This window comes from Pavona decussata, unplaced genomic scaffold (genome assembly GCF_977016875.1).
Source record: "Pavona decussata unplaced genomic scaffold, jaPavDecu1.1 SCAFFOLD_386, whole genome shotgun sequence".
Classification (NCBI taxonomy): domain Eukaryota; kingdom Metazoa; phylum Cnidaria; class Anthozoa; order Scleractinia; family Agariciidae; genus Pavona; species Pavona decussata.
This window is the reverse complement of record NW_028145758.1, coordinates 2,040,631-2,067,470: the sequence shown is the minus strand read 5'-3', so window position 1 is coordinate 2,067,470 and position 26,840 is coordinate 2,040,631. Positions and strand designations below refer to the sequence as shown.

Here is a 26,840-nt window from a genome sequence, read left to right as displayed (position 1 = left end):
CATGTTTTAAAAATTGAACCACATACAAACTTTACAATGATGCTATTTACCTACTAGTTTCCTCACAAGTACTGAACCCGTAAAATTCCAAAGATCCCACCAAATCTCAGGTGATAAATTTCACGTTCAACTTTTAACTTTTGGCCCTGAAGATGACTAGTTGTACTAGTTGAAATATTGGCCCAAATAAATAAGCCCTTTGCTGTAGTGTCAGCCGTGCAACCAGTTTGGTTTATTTACACGTAACGTGACCTCTGGCACGAGCATTTTTCTACTATAAGAGATCCAGCAACAAAAAGTGTTCAGGGCAGTTTATTTGGGCGTCGTGTGGTCCTCTGCATTCAACAGTTTGTAATTGTTTCCCCTTATAATACCCCCCACCTCCGAATACGGGCTATGAACGCTTACGGTTAGCTGTTTTAAGCCTTCACTAGCTCAGAAATTCAAGCTGTTTTCATTGCTAAACATAAGTGATTTTGCAACGCAAATGATCCCTTCAAAAATAACTTTCTCCCCCATTGAATATAAGCCCCGAGTTTTACTGTTTCACGAAAAGAAATAAGATGCCGAGTCACTGTTGGGGCTTAGTGTGTGAATCCGCGGAAAACGTTAACACTTATATCAAGCTTTGAAAGAGATAACAGAGAATTTAGAAGATGAATCATCATCATCATCGTCATCGTCGTCATCATTATCATCATTATTATCGTCATTGTCGTCGTGGTCATCATCATCATCGTCATCGTCATCGTCGTCATCATCATCATCATCATCATCATCATCGTCATCATCATCGTCCTCGTCATCGTCATCGTCGTCGTCGTCGTCATCATCATTGCCGCCGTCGTCGTCATCCATTCTATCTCATGCATCAGCGTATATTGAATTATGTAGCTTTTCAATCCTGTCTAACTGTTAATTCTCCAACTTTCTTAACAAGGGGCATCTGTAGGTTCAATCATGATTTCATTGACAGCGCAGTGAGCTGGCTGAGTCACTGCATAAACAACAGCATTCGCCACATCACTTGGGTCCAGTCTCTTGATATCGTCACTAACTTCATATTTTTCTCGAGCCTGGGAACACAATCAGAGACAGAACCAGTTAATTCTTCCTCGCTTTTCTTCAAATACGATAATGCGTCGAGTATTTGTAACAAGCAGCATAATTGGCTAACCTCTTCATCAGTGTTTCCTATCCCAAAGTCTGTTGCAACGTCTCCTGGAAGAGGATGAGAGAAAAATCGACGCCGTTGATAAAAAGGAAGATAATATATGTGTAGCTCGGTAATATAGTAACAAAGCCAAATTCAGTTTATAATTAAGACTGGACAAAAACATTCCGAGTGCCGACGACGAACGGCCGAAATATCTTGGAATGTTATTACTAACAACAGCGTTCAAGTTTAGAAAAAGAAGCTTTCTTTTATCATTGGCCCCTTTGGCAACGAGAACGTCAAAAAAGCAATAAGCTTGACTCTGCACGTGCATTACACTTCTTGGTACTTTTTTTGTCGTCACAACACGATATGGGCGTGAAATTTCCTGATGGGACGTTTTATGGAGGACGTAAACTCACGACGACGAACTTTTCTTTCTCTTTCTAACCTTGGATACGGTCTCCAAGAATTAAACTCCAGGAAATTTCACCTACATTTGACATTGAAAGCGAATTGGAATAATCGCGAGGATGTTTCAGAAAACGCGAATTCATTTTAATTGTGACGTTTTCGCTGCTGTCGCCGTCGTCGTTGCTAAAGCTCCCTAATCTATGGAGTCTTCAAACACAGAAGTCAAACGCCCCTCCACAATCATTAACCAAGGAATATGCTGATAAATCAAACCTGGTTGGATGGAGGTAACCTTCACTCCGCTGCCTACAATCTCCAGCCTCAAGCCCTGAGTCAGAGCTTCCACAAAAAACTTCGTGGCAGAGTACACAGTCAACCCAGGGAAGCTCTGAAAGGAAATACATACTAAGCTTCTTATAGTGGAACTGCAAAGATATACCATTCATTGCGTTTGACCTAGAAAAAACGCACTCCTAATACAGATTGGAGTAGCGACCGAATGGGACAAAGTTGATCGCCGTGAATGAATGGATTTTGGAACGCTTATCTGTCATCCCCCGCAGATTTTGCAGGGGCGGATGACATCATCACCAACTTGCAAAGGAGAGAGAGCCTGGGATCGAGATCATCGAACGCACTCCCTAATCTTTCATTATTACTAGTATAATATTAATTGTTCTTAACATACAAGGGAGAATTCGTTTATCCTGTCCATTACTAGGGTGTCAAACTGGAATTTGACGCTGATACACGTGAAAACGTGATGCACTTGGTTATTATGTTTGATACCACAGAAGACAACTGAAGATTCTCGCAGTCATCTTCGCAACCAGACTGTTGCCAAAACAAACTGAACAAACAAAAAACTGAAAATGTTCAGGCTTGAACGAGATTTCAACCCATGACCTCTGCGATGCCGGTGCGAGAATCTTTTCTTCTATATAATCTTTCATCCGCAGCGCGTATACATGTTTAATGTTTGTTACTGTTTAATACCTTTTTGCCGGCATTTGATGAGATGTTGACGATGTGACCTTTCTTTCTTGCCAGCATACCTGGCAAAACTGCACCAACACAATTCATTACACCCTGATGAGACACAGCAAATAAACCAACAAACTAATTAAACGTCACATGTTTATTGCTGATTCCTTATAATGAATTACTAGTTCAGGTTCAGCCGTGATTAAGCCTGTGTAGCAAGCGTTTTCCGTTGGAGTCTAGTGAGTTTTTCGCGTTTTGACCGCGCGGATACTGGTACGAGAGCCAAAGAAACGGAGGCTAGCCGTGATTATATGAATATGATCTACTGACAGGGCTGATTTGTATTGTTTCAAATCCAAAAGTTAGTACATAGTTTGACCAATTTTTCATTGGCTTTTAAGCTTTCGCGTATTTACCAATTAAGGCTACTAACTTTACAAGAACGTCCAAACTGTATCGTAAACCTACAAATCAAGGCTAGATAGTTCAGTAATTCTGAGAAGGCCAACTAATTTTAATCGGATGCAATTTAGAAGAGTTCAGGGTCTCTACACCTATTTTTGCTTACAATTCTATCACTGGCAGTAACTTAATATTTTCCATGAAAACATGAACCTCGGAAATCCTGCTGTCATCAAAGTGACACAAAAATGATAAATGCTGAATTGCTCTATCCATATGAGGAGTGACCTCCAGCCAAGAATGCTTTACGGGATTTCGGGATTGTACTTGCGTCGATGCATGACTTTCCAAAACCTCAGTCTAGTTGTCAATGGAGGATTAAATGGCATTGAAATGTTGTGTTTTAGAGCAGTTTTCAATTAAGTGTCGAAAAACCACAACCAAAGCAATTACTCTGGCCAATCACAGCAGACTCAGAAAACGCAATGAGCCAATAAGAAGTCGAGACAAATACATATAACCAGCCGCGGCGCTAAGCGCGGGAAAACGCGTACGATCAAGTCACAGCTGGTTTTGCTTTTGCTTCTCATTGGTTAAAAAAGTGGCATGAGATTTTCTAACCAATCCCAGAGCCTAGTAAAGCAAAACCAAAGCAACGCTACATTTCTTTCGACACTCATTCGAAAACCGCTCTTTAAAATACCTTGCAGTTGACATCAACCATCCTTTCCCATTCATCTAGATGACAGTTGCTCATTGTGGTGTAGTAGCCCAACCCAGCACAGTTAACAATGATGTCCACCGGCCCTAATGTGCCATTTGTGTGGGACACCAGATCGAAGACCTTGCCATTTTCACAAAAAGCAAAAGAAAAAAAAAATAATTGTTTATTCCTACAAAACACTGAAGTTGATGTCATTAATTCTTCCGATAATCGTTAGATCTCGATATAGTGCGACATTTACAATAAAGGCTGTGCCAAAATTGGCCCAAATACTTCTGTTATAGGTTTGCAAAAGTAAATATTGATAAATTACCTCTTGCCTAACGACCACATCTGTTTTCATAGAAACTGCCACATCTCCCAACTGTGCAATTTCATCTCTTATTCGATCCAGCCTATAAAGCAGATTCAAACATTCTTCAACAACGTGAACAGCTACTTTAATTAAAGTAATTTGGCTACAAAAGTAAATCCTGTGAAAGATTATGCTCTGGCCAGAACTCGATATCATTGTCTTCTAATCAGACCTTATCACTAAATTAAGCACCTTTCTTTTCGTCTTGAAGCCAAAACAACCTTCGCTCCATTTTCTGCGAGAGCTCTAGCCACAGCCTCACCAATACCACTGGAAGCACCTGTCACTATGGCAACTTTTCCTCCAAGGGATCTGGGGCCTACAAAAACAGTAAGAACGTAATTTTACAAGTTGTGGGGGGCAGGGAATCCGAAGAGGATACATCGTGAAATAAGAGACTCAACCGTCGTCGAACACGACTTGAATTTGAACTCTGACGACCAAATCGCAGAAGATGATTGCCCACTGGACGACAATATTGTTTTAAGCTGCCAAACTCTTGCAAAAGGCCCAAAAACTCAGTTCGAGATTTCTGCATGAGAAAGGTTCAAGTAAATTTGTTAATAATTAATAATCATCCGTACAGACCGCTTCGAACGTTTGTATCAGTCGACTTCTCCGCCATCTTGTTTTGCGTTTTACCGCTGAGCAACAACACCCAAACTCGTGAAAATTCCCGGATGTGTAAGGTGGTCTCACGTATTTGACAATAGGCGATTTTCACAATGGCGTTATTTGACAGCAATTGCTAGAATCCTCTCCGTTTTTCCTTTCGTGTTTAAATATTGTAATCCCAGTGAGATTTAGATAACAATATCCCTCATTTGCAGGAAAAAACAACGAACTGAAAAATCCTGTATGTCATCGTGAAAATTGCGTGACCGAGACAAAGTTGACCGTACTTAATTATTCATGATTCTCTTATTCCCCTTCTTCTTTGTATATATTTATTTAAGTCGACTAAGTATGGTCAAACTTTATTGAAACTTGCCTCCTTTGATTCACTTTTGCTCTGTTAAACTGCTTTTAGAAAACAAACGCGACGGCCAGAAACAAGAATTAAACTATTCATATCACTCTAAATAGAGTTGTTCTATCACTATGTGTGTATATATCTTTGACTTTCTTTCCTTTATTTAACCTAATTTAAATTTCATATCTTGAAAATAAACAGGCGACTGTAAACCCCCCCCCCCCCCCCGAGTTACCTTGGGCGAGCTAACTTTTCGCTTATTTCTTCAAACAGTTTTACCAACCGTTACAAGAAGCTCCCAACTAGTCTCGAGTGGGTAAAAAACTCGGAGGGGGTAGTTGTCTCGCCTCGGTGAGGGTAACCCTTGCAGGCGGACAACTTTTCCTCATATAAAGAGTTTGGCAAGCCTATCCGAGAAAATATAAACAGGGCATAAGTCCGTGTGATTGTCAAATGACGGATTCATCGATGCATGGAACAGTTTTATTTTATTTCGCTGTTTTACAACAACGTCTGAGAAAATCAAACAAGGTAAATGAAAAGACAAGATGCATCGAAATAGTCACAAAGAGATCGCAAACAAGGAAACTCGAACAAAACCAGATGCATCAGAACCTCAACAAAAATACGCCGCTTCGAAAATTCAATCACAAGGCAAAATCGCCTGACCGTAACCGTTAAAATATTCCATAATCTTATTACCTTCAATCCAGCTATAAGCATTCTACAATAATTTACCAAGTGATGGCACATAGCTCTTGTTGTTTTGGTGAGTAGATTTTATCTCGGACGCTTAGCTCTGAAAAGATGATTATCCAATGCAATTGGCAACCTTCTCTCCAGTGAGACGTTAATTTTGGGCATCTAACGTAACGCTCTGACCAAGGACTTAAAAGTCCTTAGGGGCATTTTGACCGGAAAACGTATATCAACATACCTCTTATCTTTTTCTTTGGAACTGGCAAAATACCCTGCGCAACCAGGGCAGAAAAGTAACTTGCAAGAAGCTCAGCATTGACGAGAGGATAACTGACTTTAAAGTGCTTCATCACTCCTTCGAAATTTGTCATAGTGTAAGTACTCAGGTTAGAAAGAAATGAAGAGTCCCTGTTCGAAAATGGAAGAAAAAATAAAATTGAATTGAATTGAAGAACATAAAGTGTGCTTGCAACACACTGATTAGAGATGTCATTGAAATGTCACAGTCTCCCCATTTTGTTCAGCTGAGAGGGTTGCCTGTGCAGGTGGGGCTCGAAAGGCTAGTTAAGATACTTAACACAAATCATCGGTTTAACGAGGTATTTTTCTTGGGTAACCAACCACGAGGCTATGTTTAATCAGCAAAATGTTCATGTAGTGAAGTTCGATAGTTGAAACTGTGTTAATTTCCTAAAAAACCCTCTCAATTTCATAAACCTTTCAATCATTGAAATGTTATTTTCGTGCACTCAGTTGAGAGCGGAGTATACGTATGTTCATTTCAATTAAGGCCGTCGAATGGGTTTGGAGATTTGAACTGAACATCAAGCTTGATCGGTCTCTTTTATCGTGAGAAGCTAAATTGAAGGCAACCGCTTCAGTTCACCCCAGTAAATGATACACCGCGCTAAATTTATGGAAGGGAAATATAATCGCAGCTATCAGTTTAGGCTAGATTTAGGAAGAGAGACAGTGAGGAGGGGAGAATTGAAACTTAAACAGGCGACACTTTAACAAACATTGAAACTCACCTCATCCAAATCTCAAGCAATCGAAGAAGTGCATTGAGTCCAGAGTCTGGGTCATTCTTGCAAGCAACTTCAATTCTATGCAGAAACGTGTGATAGATCAAAGTCAAAAGATATTCATCGCTGTAACTAGTGTCCGAAAACCGAGATTAACTTTCTGAAGCCGGTTCTCTCTTAGTCCTTTGAGCCCCCGGTGGGGCATAGGGCCGGTTCACGTAACAGAAAATGTATGAGCTTTCCGTCGGGACAACAAAACCTTTCCGTAATAAGTCATTGGTGTCCATAAAATAGGGATCCTCTGTAATTTGCCTTTCTTAGAAAGTAAAGAGTTTATTATATACCTTTTACACCAGTCTTGAAAAGGAATAATGTCCAGTGGATAGCCATGGACACTCATCCACTCAAACAACCACCTGTGAGGAAAAATAAATGCACTCATATATTATTTTACCGGGTGAATTGGATATAGGTCTTGTTAAGTGACAACGCTTTTAAGCTAAAACAAAGCTGGAAAATCAGTACAGCAGGGGGGGACTGGCATTCAGGTTTGTACAAGAAGAAAACGTTTGCAAAGTGACACGCAAAAAATGAGGCCACCAACAATTAATTTGCATACTTTCACGAGTAGCCTACAATCAAAGTTTAAGGACGGCGCCTACTGATAAGGAAGTATTTTTGTGTGGTTTATGACTATGCGAGAAAAGCAAATCTTAGCAAGGGCTGTTGGATTATTGGAGTCCAAAAAGAAGATTGGGGGTAACCACGCATTTTTTGGAGATAATTATAAAACAATTATTCTTAAAAACAGTAAAATACAAAGCAATGTATGGCGTTATATTTCCAAATTGAAGCTCTATTATCTCTGAAAAATGCATGGTTACCCCCAGTTTTTTTTTTGGATACCAAGAGCATTTGCTATTAAAGTTCTGCTTTCTCTGCATAGTTTTAAACCGCGCAAAAATATCGCTATATTAGTAGGCACCACCCATAGGAAAACCGAGTGTCTCGAGATGCGTAAAACGTATGCGCAGTAACAAAGTAGGCACCGTCCCAGAGTACAAATGAGCTAGACTTGGTAACGCGTTCTCTAAAAGAAGTAAAATGTGAAAATGGGGGCCAATGGTAAAGCATTTTGAAGCCAACCTCCTGAAGGAAATGGTACGCACTGGAGAGAGAGATACACGAGAGACATAGTTAAACATAGTGACCGAGTGGTAACTGATTCAAACAGGATTTCCTGAACTGGGTGGATACAACAACTTTTTTTGAAGAGGACGCAAATAATGGATCAGAGAATTAACTATGTAGTGTATGTTAAAATGCTGAGTGAACCCCTGGGATTCCTTGCGCATAATTTTAAGATGGGTTCACTAAGCACTTTAACATACACTACAGAGTTTCGAAGAATTAATTCCCTGATCTAATTATTCTATAAAATTCGAATGTAACCTTTGCTCTCCGGCTTAAATAAAGGTTCGCGTACAAAAGAAAAGTTTAACATAAATACATTGAATATCAAGGGCAACTGGAAATGTCAAGTTTACAACGAGAAACCAGTCTCAACAAAGCCACAATCATTGAAGAAAGATACAGTCGAACCTCCCGTAAGCGACCACCCATAATGTCAAGGATATGTGGTCGCTTACGGGAGGTGGTCGCTTACCAGTGGTCAGACCACAGGGGGTCTTAATTTCGGGTAATTTACACATGGTAATCGCGGAGACCTAACCCTTTAGCCAGTGCTTATCGAAACCCATAGTAATAACTTTTCTTAGCTACAGGTATATTAAGACTGGTCCAAAATTATTCTAGGCAAAAAATCTTAGGGTCTATGGTGATTATGGTTTTTATCTCACAAATTACTTAATACAGCGATTGAGACAATCATTGTAAAAGAAACTTGACTCTTTTCTTACTTTAGGTAGCGCTGTCTAAACTTTCAGGGAACGGAACATAAGCAAAAAGATAAGAAAGATAAAAGATAAGAAAGCTTTTCTTTCCTACAAGGGATTCAATCTGATTAAAGTTTATTTCAGTGTGAAGTAAAGTGCATGTGTATTTTATCAATTGTTTCAATGCTAAGCTATATCGGTAAACACTTCTGCAGACTGTGAGATTTACGGCGTCTGCTGTAATGATGTGGCCAATATGTTAAAGCGACACATTTTTCAATTTCCGCTTGTGAGAGATACAGCAGATTGTGTGTCAAGTGGTCGCCTACGGGAGGTTGAAAACAATTGAAAATTTCAAACAATCATCTCTTAAAGTGGTCGCTTACGGGAGGTGGTCGCTTACGAGAGGTGGTCGCCTACGAGAGGTTCCATCTATAGCGATTTGACCTGAAAACTTTTGGTATTTTGGAAAAGTGGTCGCTAAGGAGAGGTGGTCGCTTACGAGAGGTGGTCGCAAAGGGAGGTTCGACTGTAATAAAACTGCAAAGCTACTAAAACGGATAGAGAGTTGGGTATGATACACCTACGGCTACATCTACAAACTCATAAGCTGCGTACACACGATGTCTCCTGGGACGAGTTGCATAAAACTTAACGCCGAGCGTAAATGCTATCGTCAGACGTTAAAATACTGAATGTGACTGGGCTGAAGGGCTGGCGTTAGCAGTTACGCCCGACGTTAAATTTTATCTGATAAATCACCCCTGGATCCTGGTGTACGACAACTTCACTGCCTTTTAGTCTAAATTACCAATATCTTCATGTTTTCCGAGTCACATATTAATAACAACCTACTTTGCACTTATAGGCTGCGGATTGATGATGTGGAACACCTTTCCCAGTGATACTGCCATTTCCTAAATTGTGAAAGAGTTGAGTCACATTAGCATGAATGTTATTCCTTTAACCGTCCAAGACCTAGACTGCAAAACAGCTCGTATTTTGTTCTCTTCAAATCGTATCAAGAGCTGTCTCTAAAGGTAAAGTCTAGAGCGAGCAAGAAATTGGAGAGTGAGACTGGAAAGAGAGGTTTTTTTTCTCGCCTCACAGGCGTGTGCCGCTCGCGCGCGATCATCCACGCTTTTCGCGCTTTAGTCCTCGTGAGTTCGCGCTTTCTGCGTTTTGAGTCTCCCTCTGAGAATTCTAAGAGCAAGACCCGACTATTTTTCCGTCTATCCAAAGTCAGTAACATCGTATATTTTATATAATATATATACACCGGCTGGCATGTAACCTTGTTATCCACGATAACTATTTCCATTGAAACTTATTTTTGTGACACTGATTTGTAACTTAAAAAGTTTCTTGTAAGTTTACTCATTTAACACTTTTATGTTATGTTCTGTGCATTTCTATTGTGTGTTTCCAACATTGTAAGTTCCCGGTTCAGTTTACAAGAATCTATGTCCTTTTCGCGTAAATCGCATCTGTGGTGATAAATGTTGCAATGAAAAGAAATTTCGCGTTTGCCCTGATTATAATTAAAACCAACTGTGACTTCTGATTGGTTCATCGCGCTGTTTACCTTTGCTGTGATTGGTTAGAGTGATACGAAACTCAGTTGAAAACTGCTCACGACGAAGTCGCTTAATTCGAAACGTCGTGCGACAAACGATTATTTCATCTATTATTACTCCGATTAATTTGCAAGTAAAAATTTTTAAACTGTAGTTTTAAGACTGGTGGTAGGACCAACCTGCGTCATCTTGACTATCATCTCGCTCACAAAATCCACCGGAGTCATTTCAACTTGCCAGTCAATATTGGGTGCAGAGAGCGTTGCTGTGATGCCTTTGATCACCAGCAAAATAAAATCTATGGGATTCCACTGCACATGCTCTCGGTCACCAGAAAGATTACCTGAATAAACAAGATACGTCTACAATCACTATATGGGCTCTGCAATGCACAAAGGTAGGCAACAGTAAAGCCACATTCCCATAGAGCTTACAGAGAATGTAACCTGGTTTCTGCAACATACAGCAACTATAAGTATCCCTACCCCTCTCTCGATGGGATGCTTAAGTTCCCAAGGTAAAGAGGGACGATGCGAAACAACATTCTTCCCTTCCCGCGTTTTCTCAAATATTTTCTATGTTTTCCGTATTTTCTCAAACCCGTTTTATCAGTCCAGAATTGGTGGTAATATCCAGTAGAAACTTGCCCCATGTGATTCAAAGAACAAATCTAACATGAATAAAAAACTGAACCTCTGAGCCTCTAGTTCCAAGCAAGGTTTACAAGTTATCGGGACCTTCAAGAAACGGGCCACACAGCACGGACCAGGAAACTTCACTGATTACAATGAGCTTCACATCTTGATGGCTTTTGAGTCAACTTATTTCCTTCATTGTATCTGTACCTAATCTGTAGATGACAACAGGAAGGCCCTGAGTCCTCGCTCTCAACACCAACTGCTCTGCCACCCACTTGGACTGAGAATACCTGACAAAAGAAAGCTGGTAATTAATTTAATACCCCAATAGAGCGCTTTTCAGTTGAGTGACGAAAGCAATTTCGCGTTTGTTTTGGTTTTGCATTACTACGCCCTGTGATTGGTTAACAAAATTCGCGCCACTTTCTCAACCAATGGGAATCCAAACCAAAACCAATCGTGTTTTGACCGCACGCGTTTTCCCGCGCTTGGCGCCAGTTACATGTATTTACTTTGAATTCTGATTAGCTTGTTGTGTTGTTTACATCTGTTGCGATTGGCCAGAGTAATTACTTTGGTTTTGGTTTTACGACACTCTTGGTTCTGCTTTATTGTGCTCTTTGATTGATTGGCAACGATTTCAGTATTTCCTCTTGTACAAGCGAACATGCACACTCTAACCACAGTTAAGTTTGGGAGTGTACGAAAACGTTGGACAACGTTTAACGTGAAGTGTATTTTAGACCCTGAATAGTGCCTTATCCAGCGGATAAAGTTATCCGGCCTTTGAACAACTGGGGCCTGTTCTATTGAATAATGCCTCGCTAGGGTCGCATTTACTCCTGCTTGTGTAAGTTCTGTGTGTGTAATATGTACCCGTCATCAAGTTGAGATGCATATTCTTTCATGTCAGCATCTTCAGAGCAGTTTGACAATCCATGGGGAAACACAGCATCTGTGCTGTAATGAGAAAATAAAAAAAATCACTGTTTAATCAGTTGTAATAAATCACTTTATTTAAGTGTCAATGTATTTAGCGCAGAGGACTAATTTGGAACACTCCTTTGATCGAACTGGAATTTGGAAATGTTGGTTTTTGAAGAGAAAGGAAAACCGGAGTACCCGGAGAAAAACGTCTCGGGGTAAGGACGTGAACCAACAACAAACTCAGCCCACTACGCGGTAGTCTGAAATGTAAGCGATCTCCTCCCCTTGAACCACAGGAGGCGCCCCCTGGATAAGCATGTACGCCGCCTTTGAAAATGACAACCACTTTCTTGCTCTTGAACTTTCAACATGTTTAAAACCCAGAACCTATAGAAAAAGAGCAAAATATTCCATAGACATACCTGATGTAATGCAACGGTTTTATTTTGCTGGTGCAAGCGAACAGCAGAATATTTTGTGTCCCTTGCACATTAGCTCCTCTCAAAGCCTGTAATTAGCGTAAAAATCACACGATTTAATACAATCTGGACTTGGTAAAAAGCCGTGGTTAAAAATTGCAGGATTGTGTTCACTGGTACAACGATTTGCTCCCAAATAGTGGCACGTATAACAATTTTACTCATCCAAATAGAACTGTAAAATGTCACAAATCATAATCCTTTTTTTTCTTTACATTGTTACAAAATACTTGTGAAATGTTCGTGGCTAGTCTGACCCGGCGTTTCGTCCCGGCCAAGAGACTCTTCAGAGACTTTCAGAATTTATGGGCAAACTCGTTGAGCATCACGCCCAAAGTCCCGTTCGCAAATTCAAGATGTTAGCAGTCTGGCCCTCTATCGCAGAAGGATTCCCAATCGCACGTACACGAGTATTTGACAAGTATTTGACAATTTTTCAATTCTTTATTGTATTGTTACAAAAACCTCTTTTAATACCGCTATGCCTTTCACTGGTATATTCAAACTCTAAGATTCAATCTTGTTTAGCTACTTTTAGTTATCTTAGTAATAAAAACATGCGCCAACCTGGTATGGATAAACCATATTGACAGCAGCAGCAGCATGAATAATGAAGTCAATCTGTATGAAGAAAAGAATTAAGACTCAACACCTATACCAACAAAAATTACTGCAACTTTACGAATTACAGTTATAGACATTTCATTATATAGAAGAAAAGTTCTCGCAGTTATCTAAGCAACCAGACTGTTGCGAAAAAACCTGACAAAAATTCAGGCTTGAACGGGATTCGAACCCATGACCTCTCCGATGCCGGTGCAGTGCTCCACCAACTGAGCTATCAAGCCAACTGGGAGCTGGTCATGTTCTGAGTTTTTAATGCACCCATAAAGAACAAATAAACATTTTCACATATATAGGCATCTCATAACTAAAACTGGGACAGAAACACAAAACTGAGAAAGAATTCAAAGGAGAAATTCGCCTGCTTCTCGTCAATATTTTGGTACATGAATATGACTATATTGAAAGGCCTATCATAGTACAGAAAATAGGTCTCGCAAATTAGTTGCAACTCGTTAATTTTCGATTTTCTCTTTCTTTTTTTCTTCAGTTTTTTTTTGTGTTACTCGTGATTTCCCTTCCTCCCCCAAATTCTATTTGTTCTGTCTTTGATTGTCGCCTAGATTAGCTCTCGCTACCCGAGGGCCAGTCTCTCTTTTTTGCTAAATTTTTGAATTTTTGAATAAACTTGAAACTTAAACTATTCTAGGTGTTGAAAGTCTAAGTTATTTCGCTGATAGAGCGATGTGGGGGAAAGTGCATTTTGTTCCAGTTACCTTGGCTTTGTAGTGCGTCAGTCCTATTAACACTACTGAGATGAAAGGGAGATTTAGAATCGCATTTACGGCAGACGACAAACGTGAGTTTCGCGTTAGTGTTTCCTTGAAAAGTGAGTACATAGATGAGAATAGTGCAAAACAATTCTGCCCTTTCATGGTAACACAAAACTACTCAATTTTACTGAGAAACCGACCAACGTAATTCTTAATATCTCTAAAGTTTCTTCTAACCTCCGATGACAAATGCACGTACTCTTCCTCACTCACTCCAAGCCTTACCAATGACACATCACCTGAAGCACAAACATTGAAACAGTCAGTAATAAATAACTATAATTAGCTTTATATAAATGCTAATGTTTTTTGTTTATTGGGAATAACGGTGCTTGATAAAATGTGACTGAAAATCTTGAGAAACTATTATAAAAACAAGCTTATCTTTAAAGGGGAAGTGTCATGGGGTTTTTGACCTCTTTTCTTTAAAAATGGTGAAAAATGATCTTCACTTGTCCACCAAAATGATTCAATCTACAACAACGAGAGGAAAGAAATCAACTCAATTCTTGAAAAGATCAACTCGTGATCTGATCTAGCGCATTTTGGAGAAAAAAAAATGCGAGAACTGGGCTTGAAAAACGTATTCCGACCTACTCTGTCTCTGGCCAGAGGCACTAATCGACAGTTTTACTGCACTGGGGTGATAATTTATAACAAAACTAGACGATTATTTTTTGTTTCAGTTGAGTTGACAGACAAACATTTTTGGGTTTTGAAATGACATCAAATTTCCGTGATACTTCCCCTTTAAGTAATCACTGCTCATAAAGTGAAATCATTGACCTGTGTCAGTAAGTATATAAAAATACATGTGCTAGAAAGTACAAGTTCTAAAAGACCTTTCATTGCAGTTACTCGATGTTCAAAGCCATAATCAAGATATCGTTCTTCTTCAGTCATCTGTTGACGGTCGTTAGTGATTGGAAGTATCTTGAACTTTTGTAAGGCTTGCTTCAATCTCTCCTTTGCATCAACACCACCAGGCTGTTCACGCACAATGCAGAAAGTGTGAACCTGCAACATGAACATAAAAGTGATGTTAACATCAAACAAAAACCTTAAAATCATGAGCACTTGGCTAATTGACTTTTTCATACACTCAGACGCATTATACTAAAACTACAAGTTGGATGCCAAGTGGAACGGAAGTTCCGTTCCATTCTCCCGCCATTTAATTGTTTCGTTGTAGTTTTCAATTGTCTTTATTTTATTGTGTATTTATTATGTGGTGAACTCATTAAACCTAAACTGCAAGGCAATATACTTTCCTACTGCAAGATAGAACTGCAGAAAATCATAAGAATAAATGAGGTACAGAAAGTTGAGAAGTAGAGGGAGGCTCCCAGTATTGTAAGGCATCACTCTAGCTGCCTATTTCAGGGCTAACTCTAGACTGCTTCCACCAGAAACAGCATGCCAAGTGTAAACATGGTGCACAAATTTTACCACGAAATTTAAGGCTAATAGAAACAGGTTTAACTGAGCGAATAGTTTTTTCTTTTGTGAAAAAAAATTAAATTATTTTGCAGTTGTTTTACTACAAACCTGAAGAAGTTAAGCTATAAATTTATTTCATGTTACGCCACCAAGTTACAGTTAAATTTAAATCGGTGTACGTGAAGTGCAAAACTTTGCGCCCTTTTTAGTGACTAAGGACTCCTTATTCATTTGGCGCATGTTGCTTGTACAGATAGTGTGCCACTTGATTTTAGCGTTAAATTTTCCAGGGATGTCTTCTCTTTTAGACTGCAGTAAAAAACATTCCAGACCTTGACTGTGCATGCCCAGACGTAAAAAGAAAACAGGAGACCTTACATATAAATTCCCCATAAAACTACTTGTCTACTGGATGTAAAAAGCTGCACTAAGAGACGACCTGTATTTAAATTACCTTGGTAAACCTAATAAGATCTCTCAATAAAAACACTCCCAAAAAGCCTGTTGCACCAGTTAACAGGACGCGTCCCCTGATCCATCGACGAGTGTTCTTGAAGTTTCCAGAGCGCCAAAATGCTCTTAACATAATATCCATGCTAGAAAAGAGATAAAAATAGTAGAAGCAGTGAATCAGGGAGGCAGCAAAGCCAAATAACTTTGTAAAAATTATTTGCCAAATAACCACCAGCTGAATTTGTCAGAACATAGATTGTAGTTTCAAGTTGAGATCCTCAGCAGTGGTGATGCGTGTAGCCAAATGGTCAGCTCCATTCCAGCTAAGATATTTCTGGACATATCTCATTGGTTCAGCCAAAGCTCTACATTGTACTCAGCAGTCTTCATATGGTCCATGTATCATTTCTTTCAGCTATTTACAGTGTTCCACTTAGCATTATAATGTATGAGCTACAAAGTCCTAGGAGGGGGCCTCTCATATGAAAGAGGCGGGAATGCCCCTTTCAAATGAGAGCCCCCTGGGCTACATCTCTTATTATTTATAATTTTAACATTTTTATTTTTCAAATTACAAAGCTTTATAAAGATGCATAAAGTATTGAGTACATACTTAACAAATCCTTCTGCAGCTGAGTGGTAGTTTACTTCATTTAGCAGATCAACCTTACCCTCTAACAAATCTCTGAAAGGAATAACATTATATCAACCTGTTAAATAAAAAAACAGTCTAAAATAACTGTAAGTGTTGCATGATTTCACTGTATGACCAGCATTGTTACAAATGAATTTCTGAGTATGCAGCGGTTTCATTAAAGTCCAGGCACTGGGCAAATTCACCGTCCATGAACACAACTAAATGCAACTTTGCCCGGTTGCTTTTAACCAACATTTTCCATTAAATAACTTATCGAAGTTAACTATCTTGCCTGGGTGCACTAATTTCTTGCCTGCCTGTTCATGTTCAAAATCGCAATGAAAATGCTGTGTACGGAATCGGACTAGCTTTTAAATTAATTAACCATTATCTTATATTAATGACTAACTTGGTACACTGTGTGCCATTCTGTTTCAGCTCGTCGATCATTCTGGACATCTCTGCTACTGTTGGACAAGCAAACAAGTCCTGGACTGTCAGGTTCATTCCAAAGTTGTTGTTTACCTTCAGCAGCAAATGTGTAGCTAGGAGTGAGTGTCTGCAAAATACAATGACATAAAATAAAGAATTAAAAAATACATAATTTTAGTAAAAGCCAGGGGCAAAGCAAAACAAGAGCGTCACCAAGAGACGATGAGAGTTCAAACTCTCAAATCTTACTTGGCCTACAAGTTTTGTGTAGTCTCAGTGACTCCCGTGTTGACACTTGAGCACTCACAATAAATTTGAAACAGCTCAAATTTTTCTTGGGAGTCATCAGTTGGAGTTTTCTCTTGTATTAAGCCAGGTTTGAAAGTTACTTGTCACCGAGGTTTAAGATCAGCAATTGCTGTGACAGTTACAAGGAGTAAAAAAATAATTAAAAGAGGAATTTAAGAAAGGAAAGGTAGATGAAGTCATTACCTTATAACAGGAACTAGTGAAATTTTGTGATCAGCAGTTGCCGTGACAGTGCCAGCAAGAAAAGAAAAGAAAAAGGAAAGAAGTGGAGTAATTTCCTAGTAACCAATGGTGTGTTCAGCACGAAGCTGTTAATGATGCTTTAAATCCACTTTCTCGTTTTACCTAGTTCAACATGACAACTTTGTTCTTCCTTACTAAAATTTGATGTAAACTTTCTTCATTACTAATAATACTATTGTCATGTGTATAAAAAAAATTTCCTCACCCTCCAAGGTCAAAGAAGCCCTCCTGCACATCAACGTTGGAAATATTCAACACCTCACACCACAGCTGTGCAAGACTGCGCTCTGTAGGAGTGCTCGGCAAGCCTTCCTCTTCTGTCCCAGTTGAGCCAATGGGAGGCAGTTTGGATTTGTCCAACTTACCAGCAGGTGTCACAGGGATACTAACAATTGAGCAAAGAAAAACAGCAATCACCCCAACATATAACTTTCACTTGAAGAATTATTGACATAAAACTAATTGATAATTATTAGAAATATGTTTTAATGATATCTTATGGACCTATCAAAGTTAAGCTACTGGTGGGGGAGATGAGAGTAATTATCTGCCCATAATGGGAAGTTGTGATCATCTTCAGGTAAGCAGACTTTCTAACAAATTTTCAATGACTTTAATGACTTTTCCGATCATCCTCAAATGCTCTGCTGAGGCACATTTGAACAAAAAATCCTCAGCTAAGTTAAAATGCCCCACCTTTGCCTGACCTCTCCCATGCCTGCCAATGGCTTAAATTGATAGGGGCATTAAGGCATCTCTATTTTGTTGGTCAGTACAGTCAACTCCCTTTAATGCGGACACGGGTCCTTGGGACTGCAACTTAGTGTCCTTAATAGCAAGAGTTTGTAATAGCAGGAATTAATTTCAGTCAAACGTCTATAATATATTCTTGCCGGGGATTTAGCTGCTGTCCGTATTATCAGGGTGTCTGCAAGTCAAGAGTTGACTGTACCATTAAAATCAAGTTGAGTTAAATATAAATGGATGAAAATGGAAAATATTATTTTGCAAATTATATGAACCCAGGGTACAAATTATTATTATTTCAAATTCAGTTTCCACACAGAAAAAAGGTGCCTGATTGAAATTGGATGTTGAATTGGGAGTGAGGATTTTAAAACAAACAATACAAGCCATTGCATTGAAATCACAAATCAAAATCAAAGAAAAACTGCTTTTATCAATTTGACCAATTAACTTCAACTTTAACCTCACAATAATTTTTGTCAGAACAAAAATAACAATTAAATTTAGGAAATTAAGTTATTCAAATGAATATTTGAAAATTTCTGTTCCTTTTGATCAGAACGTTTGGTTCAATGGATCATGTACAGATGGTAGTTGTCAGGAGTAAGCCATCAGCTTCATTATAATAAATTTACTGCACGAACCTTGCAAGGAGAACAAAATGTGATGGTATCATATAAAAAGGAAGCCTAGTCTTCAGTGCTGCCCGGATGTCTTTCTTGCTCACCTGATGGAAAAGGAAACAAATGAACAAAAAATAACAAAAATGGTAACTCTCTTTCTGAAGCGTCCCCAGACACCAACTTAATAATGTGCCAAATTGGATTGCTCACTCTATGAACAAAAACAGTGTTTTACACTCCTCCCTCAATTTATTTTCTGGAAGCAGGAGGGAAGTGGTGGGGGGGGGGGGGGGAAGTGGTATCACAAAATGATATCAACTTTCCCAGGCTGTGGAGCTTTAACACAGTGACAGATTTAGTTGTTAGGGCCAAGAATCCCCTCTTTTTGGTCAAACAAACAAAAGGCTTAATTAAGGGCTACACTGTTTGAAATTCTTACACATTTTCTGCAAATCTCAGTCTACAGAACGCATGTCATGAAACAGGCAATGATACCTTGTTTCCTTCTGGAACAATGTAAGCTGCAAGGTACTTGTCTTGCCCTTCTTCTCCATGAGCAACTACACAGCAGCCATTAACTGTGGGCAGCTGTAGCAGTGCTGCCTCTATGGCCTGTTAGAAGTAAAATACAGTCGAACCTCCCGTAAGCGACCACCCATAATGTCAAGGATATGTGGTCGCTTACCAGAGGTCAGACCACAGGGGGTCTAAATTTCGGGTAATGACATATGGTAATTGCGGAGGCCTAACCCTTTTGCCAATGCTTATCGAAACCCATAGTAATAACTTTTCCTAGCTACAAGTCTGTTAAGACTGGTCCAAAATTATTCTAGGCAAAAAATCTTAGGGTCTATGGTGATTATTGTTTGTATCTCACAAATAACTTAATACAGCCGTGATTGAGACAATTCTTGTGAAAGAAACTTGACTCTCTTATTACTCCAGGTGGCGCTGTCTAAATTTCTCAGGGAACGGAACAAAAGCAAAAAGTTAACAACTCTTTTATAAAACCTGTGATTTTTAAAGTGGTTACAAGCATTAAAAACACCAGCAGGCCTGTGGGTTGCAAAACAATCCCATATTTGTGCGTCGATAAGTTTGGAGCTGACAATAAACTGCTGCAGGACAGTTCAACGCACTTTATTCTCTCAGAGGCTGCGCCTGTCAGTTTAGTTAAAGCTTAAAACGTGCACTAAGATTAAGTATTAAATCATTATACATTGCACGACAGCTCAACACTCTGGACTCCCCTACAAGGGAATCAATCTGATTAAAGTTTATTTCAGTGTACAGTATAGTGCATGTGTATATTATCAATTGTTTTAATGCTAAGCTATTTCGGGAGACACTTCCGGTAGCTCCGACTGTGAGATTTACAGCGTCCGCTGTAATGATGTGGCCAATATGCTACAGCGACACATTTTTCAATTTCTGTCCGTGAGAGATACAGCAGATTGTAAGTGGTCGCCTACGGGAGGTTAAAAACAATTGAAAATTTTAAACAACCATCTCTAAAAGTGGTCGCTTACGAGAGGTGGTCGCTTACGAGAGGTGGTCACTTACAAGAGGTGGTTGCCTACGAGAGGTTCCATCTATAGTGATTTGACTTGAAAACTTTTGGTATTTTGGAAAAGTGGTCGCTAATGAGAGGTGGTCGCTTACGAGAGGTGGTCGCAAAGGGAGGTTCGACTGTAATAGGACTTAACATCGTCAACATTACATTTCATAAACATTAATATCAACTGGCAGGTTCTCCTTCCCCAGTCTCCCCTACTAGCTAAAATCGTCTACTTTACAAGTAATCTCTTCAGGTCATATTAACAGGATTCATACAGGTCCTGGAAATCCAGTATTTGTACATGTACTTGAATTTTAGTCTAGCATTTTCCAGGACTGAAAAGTCCTTCCTTGAAAATGGTAGGAGGTCCTGGAAAATCCTGGAAATCTGTAAACTCAAGTGATAAAGTTTTATTGAAAGACATTGAGAACCAGCCAGATGGGTAGATTCAACAACTTAATAAAAAATACTTAATGTACATTATGGGTCCTGGGAAAAAAAACATTTTCTGAGTCCTAGAAAAGTCCTGGAAATTTGTTTCTGGAAAATGGTACAAACACTGTTAGTACTAATTCATTCCTATAAAAGTTTTTCTATCTCACAGGTTTTAGAATTCAGTCCTCATGTTTACAACTCAAACATACTCTCTGGTTTGAAGGTGATGTGCAAAAGAGCTAGGCCTTCTTCATATTTTGACTCACAATTTTTGCAATCATTATGGAAGAATCTTGAGTTTATCATCTACAATTGTGTGCAATGAACACGTCCATGAATCTGCCACTCTGCAGTTTCAGTTTAATCCTAAAACTAATCCTACGAATTATGTGAATTTGTAAAACACTCGGTAGTAACACTTTGAAGTTCACTCGCTGATGACTGTCAACTCCTGTTTCTGCTAGCTTATAATAAAGTTAGGAAAATGTTATTTACATACAGCTTCTAACATGAAATGTCAGTAAACGTACATATCTTGTATTGGAACAATTTTGAAGTGTGGAAAAATAAACTCTTAAGTTGGTTTATAAGTAAAAGGTTTATTATTATCATTCTAAACTAAGATGTTGCAAAAATTAGTGTATTAGATTGCACCTGTGTTTCAATACTGTATCCCCTGATTTTCACCATGGAGTCGCATCGGCCACAGATCTCCAGCATGCCAGACGACAGCAGATAACCCCAGTCACCTGTACGATAAAGTCGTGGCCCAGCAGACTCAGGAACTTCTTGTGGACGTTCTATAAACCTGTATGCATTCAGTTCTGGTCGGTTCAAGTAGCCACGAGCTAAGGCAGGCCCTCCAACAAAAATCTAAATCGCAAAAGGGGCAAACCATAGGGCAAAATGAATGTCAACAAAAGAGATCCAAAAAAGCCCATGCAATCTTTAACTACAATGATTAATACACAAAACATTTTCAGAATTAAATTGCGGATTCCGGATTCCATTAGGCACTTATTAATAAATTCAGAGTAGTTCTCTAATGACCAATTAAAACCAGTCAGATCTAGCCTGTTTATACTAGACTTACATGTATTCAAATAACGTACCTGACTTACCAAGGTAAATGCATAGACACCAAGCCTCACGTTTTGGCTTGATACTCTCACTGGTTTTCCCACTTAAAAATTGTGCTTCCCTTCATCTATTCTCATAATCTTTTTAAACTATTAATAAGCAAGCAAGAGCCACAAAACTTTGTGACTTTTCCTCAAATTTGTCCAGTAACAATTTAAACTGACCTGTCATTGTCTATGAAATTTAATATTTCATGGCAACCCTATCAGGCAGATTTTTTAAAAGTTTGTAAATGAATTTTCGTGTTTCTTAGAAAATTATTATTTTTATTCACTTTCATGCTGTAAACTCTGCAACATTAATTTTGTACTCTTTTAGATGGTTTGAATACTTTTTTATATACTATTTTCAATTGGTGGTTTTTCTGTCAATTCTTTTGAAAAATCAAGAAACCCTTGATGGAAAATCCCAGCTTATAAAGATGGCTGCCAGTTGGAGATCATGGCCTAATTCCCATGTAATGTGATGTTGACAGCTCATATGTTATAAACCTCAAAGGAAACATGCTTTCTGTACCCTCTAAGTTGCAGTGTTGTAGCTTATACCATCATCTAGTTACAGAGTGAGAGCCAGTTAACTCTCCCTCTCTCCCAACCCAGGGACTTATCATAAGATTTAACCCTTTAAACCCTAACAGTGATCAGAATCAAATTTCTCCTTGTATTATCAATGCTTATTCAACCTCAGAGGTCATGAGAATTAAGGATGTGATCACCCAAGGTGAATTTTCTTGATATTTTAATTACTTCTCCTCAGTACTTTTATAAAAAAAAATATGAGGGCAAGATAGGAGAATTTGTTCTTTGATATTAGGGGTTTTATGGTTAATTTCTATCAAACATTTCATGATCATGTTGTACCTCTCCTGAAACACCCACTGGTAACGGCTTCAGATTCTCATCCATGATGGCAACATAGACGCCAGGCAAGAGCTTTCCAACTGGACAGAATTTACGCTTGTTGTCATCTGAATCGGAAAGCTATAGGAAGAAGTCACAAAGAAGACATTAACCAATGGAAACGCCCACACTAAAACATGCCTATACCCACCCTTTTGTCACCATCAAGTTGAACACATTAATCAACTGTCACCACAGGCTGCAAACATCACTGATTTGCCTACATGCTACAAAATATTCATTCCAAACTATTATAATTAAGATCATAATTAATTTTGTAGAAAGAATTTCAAAAATTAATGGAAAAACTGCGAATGCCAAATATTGGGCATCCTCATTGTCTGTAATCATTTAAATATATGTTTCTCACACGAACTTAATAATAACACTCAGTATATTTTCTCTGCATGGGCTTATTATAATTTTTCAAATTTGAAAATGATTATAACAACATTTGATTTTACCACTAGTTTTCATATTTTTTTAAACAAAAGCAAGTAAAAATTAACAATAAAATCAAACGACGTTTCTATCATGACACCATTTTCAAGTTCAAAAATGATTAAAATAGACCATCAGAAATAAACAAAACTATGCAAAACTATTTGCATGACATTACACAATATTACTATCAGTGCAGTTCCAGAAAATATCCATACTGCCCCCACAGAAGGTTGTTTTTTTTTGCACCCCTGTCCCCCCCAGGAAATTCCAGTTTAACTTCATACTTCGCTTCTAAAATTTTGACTTTTAAGATCCCCCCTCCCCCTAGGAATTTCTGATGACCTTCCGTGGGGTGGGTATGGATTTTTTCTGGAACTGTACTTTACAAAACGTTTACTTACAAGGTTTTTGAAACAAATAATAAAAATATGCAAAGGTATTTACTTCATCTTGAAATGGCATATTGGTGAGGTCAGCAGTGGCAACATCATGACACTCAGAGACGCTGTAAAGATTCAGAAGTTTTATCCACGGCAAGGTCCTCATACATCTGTCTCGGAGAGCTGTCGTGACAACTTCTCCGCAAAGCCAAATGATTCTTAGGGAGGCCAGGTGACCAGCAAGATCATTGTCTTCACAAGTTAAAAGTGTCTCTATAGAAGTAAATCATAAGCATATTAAGTAATGCTTGGTAATAACTTGTTTGGAGACTAGGCAGTAGGTAATCTTGTATTAGCCATTTGTGAAAGCTCATTTTAATAATTAAGTGAATAACTAAATTTATTGTATAAAAGGAATTGAGAGTCGCATTGAAGCAGTGGTTCAGGCATAAAGATAATGAATTTCAAGCTTTTTACCTTTCTCAGCTCAGTACAAAAATATCATACAGGTTAAATAAATTAATCAAACTAGTAAAGAAAAGTCCAAGCAATTTAAGGCAGACCTTTTCTACTTTAGGAGCTCTCAAGCCCTTTATAAAACTGTAAGTTATAATTTATAAATTTAAAATTTTAAAACAAGTCCAGACTTAAAAATTATACTGAATGGTGGTACAAGATAATATTATAATCATCAAAGCCACAATTCATTAATGAACTGTCAGGTGTGCAGTGATTAAACCAAGTCACTAGCTTGCTTATTTTATCTAAATTGAGGGTACGTCAGTCCAATGAGATGAAATTGCAAATAAGTCTTACAAAGCTTCAAAACAAAAAATGAAAGCAGTTTATTATAAACCGCAGAGTAAACAGTAAAATAAACTTATAACTTGCAGTAGTGTAACAGTTCTTTACCAAGAAGAGATGGAGTAAAAAGGACTCGTGTAATGCCATGCTTCTTCAAAAACTTTAGCAGTAGTGTTGGATCATAAATGACTGAATCAGGGATGACATACAAAGGAATCCCTTTGAGAAGCGGCCGCAGCAATTCCCACACAAAGAACACATTGCAAGCCACACGGTCATCAGGCTGAAAAGGAAAATTGTGGAATCGCCAGGTGTAGGAGAAAACAGCACCACGATGTGGACAACATATCCCTGGAAAAAATATTCAAGATATAAAATAGACATAGACATGCAAAAATTAACGTTAAAAACCGATGTTTCGGTGTCTTCATGACGCCATTGTCAAGGAGAAATAAAAAATTACAGAGTCTGGGGCAAGGTGTAACAATAAATTAGCATATAGTGTTTAAGACAATGGTGTCATGAAGACACCGAAACGTTGGTTTTTATAGTTAATTTTTGCATGTCTCTGCATTACCAAATCTTTATTGATAAAAATTTTTACATTTACATTAAATTTCATCAGTAAGTAAGGTCGTTAGACATCGCACTTATGTTAGATAAGATATAATTATTAAACATTAAGGTATTTTTATTTGTTTATTTATTTATTTGTTTAAAAACAAAGCAAAGGACAATGAAATGGCAAGGACACCAAGAAGAAACCACAAGGCTTGTGAAAAATTAGGTTTCCTTTCAAGATTCAAGACTGCATGAATGCCCTACTATAACTGTGGGTCATCAAGAACAAAAGAAAAAAAGGGAAAATCAAAAATTACAACTGTTAAAGACAAATAATTATTTTAAGAAGAATTATTTAAAACTTATTTTTTTTTTTGAAAGCAGCAAGGGATGATTCTGTACGCCTACTTGTGCGCGGAGTTTTGATGATGATAAAAGGATGAAGAGCTAGTGACCTTGGAATTAAGGAAATTGAAAAACTTAGAACCTTGATAGAACACAGAAAATTGGAGTTAAACGTCACAATAATATATATGGAAATATTTGTCTATAAGCTTAATTTGTATAAAAAAGGAAATAACGTTTACATAATACTTGTAACACACTATTTAATACTCCTGAGGTTCATTGCCAACATGCAAGTGTAATTAGGAAAGGCCAGGTATGCTGTAAGCTTATGATTTTATAAGCTTACTTGTATTAAACTCATGCAGTGTAATACATGTAGTGGCCCGGAAAAGCTGGGTTTGGAAAAAATAAATGATAAATTGTACCTGGAGGAGATTTCTTGCTTCCTTGTGTCTCTTTGTACGTGAAAACTCTCTAGATTTTTAAAATAATATACCACTACGCAACAAATAATAGTAAACGCAGCCTTGATCTTGTGCATTTTCTCTGCCATGTTTGTTTGTAAAACGCGGGCAAACGCGGGCTTCAGAAAACTTGGTCCCAGGCAACTCTGTTTCAGTAGCGCACGGCCAAAGAAAATAAAAATCTTTTTTTTTTTATTTTTGCACGATAATCTTTAAATTTTAAACTTCGTATTACCTTTAATCCGGTAATTTCATTTCTCAATTACGACTAAAATTAAAAGCAGCTAAACAGCTGTCCTGCATTGTTCATCAGATCAAAGACCCCCAGAGTGTGTGGGCCACACCGAAATTTAATACTACAGTCACAAGACCTCTGAAATAAAACTGATTCCCCAGTTTCCGGTTTTGGATCAGCCAAAAATATTCGATGGAAATTATGAGCATCAAAACCAGATACGTTACGGCCCAACAACCAAATTTATGGCGAATATTCATGTGCTTGAGCTTTTGTTAAAATTTAATTATTTATTTATCACATTTCATTAACTGTTTAACCGCTTTAAAAATTTGTAAATTTGTTCTAGAGTGGTTAAATTTTCTATAAAAGTTGTACTTTGCACTCTACCTTTAGGCTTTCCTGTGGTGCCTGAGGAATACACTATGTAAGCCAAATCATCTAGAGAACTCTTGACTTTCTCCAAACCAGGTTCAGCTTTATTCTCTTTTGCTAACCGTTCGTCCCAGCCATCATTTAAAGTAATTACATCAACTGAGTTGGGTAGTTTTTCATTCAAATGTTCACTCGTTATGACTGCTGCAGGTTTTGCGTCTTCCAAAATCGAATGAAGCAGGCTCTCGGGGTATGAGAGTTCCAGGGGCATGTACGCTCCGCCAGCTTTCAGAATCGCGACATAAGCTACAGGATATTCCAGCGATCGTTCAAGGTATAAACCCACAGCTTTGTCTCTCTTCACTCCTTTATGCCTGAGATTTGTAGCCAAAACATCGCTGAGATTATCGAGCTCTGAGAAGGAAAGCGAACGTTCATCGCCCGACACCACAGCTGTTGCGGTCGGCGAACACTTTTTCATTTGACGCTCGAAAATTTCCTGAAGACAACCTTCACTTTGATAATCCATCCTTGATGGTCCGAATGTTATATTACTACGACGAGAAAGCTTTACAACAGTCGTTTGTTGACGTGACCTTCATCACACAGGAAATCCCCGCGCTTGCTCTCTTCCAAAGCGATTTTCAGACCACGTGTTTTTTTGTCAA

At 38.4% G+C, this 26,840-nt stretch overlaps 1 protein-coding gene across 1 annotated transcript; it reads right to left on the bottom strand.

Annotated features, from left to right (window-relative positions):
* Positions 1–926: 926 nt before the first annotated feature.
* Positions 927–26,829, bottom strand: LOC146451605 (uncharacterized). Its single transcript, XM_085098877.1, has 29 exons — positions 26,188–26,829; positions 24,298–24,540; positions 23,450–23,658; positions 22,523–22,642; positions 21,177–21,395; positions 19,025–19,141; positions 18,551–18,633; positions 17,365–17,544; positions 16,585–16,734; positions 16,152–16,223; positions 15,540–15,681; positions 14,488–14,662; positions 13,823–13,884; positions 12,816–12,869; positions 12,192–12,277; positions 11,719–11,802; positions 11,050–11,132; positions 10,384–10,547; positions 9,483–9,544; positions 7,077–7,148; positions 6,739–6,813; positions 5,946–6,115; positions 4,228–4,354; positions 3,994–4,075; positions 3,660–3,800; positions 2,567–2,659; positions 1,844–1,958; positions 1,178–1,221; positions 927–1,076 (listed from the first exon to the last, which is right to left on the bottom strand). Exons 1-29 carry the CDS (start codon positions 26,699–26,701, stop codon positions 933–935), a joined length of 3,882 nt encoding a protein of 1,293 aa, XP_084955003.1. The 5' UTR covers positions 26,702–26,829; the 3' UTR covers positions 927–932.
* Positions 26,830–26,840: the final 11 nt, after the last annotated feature.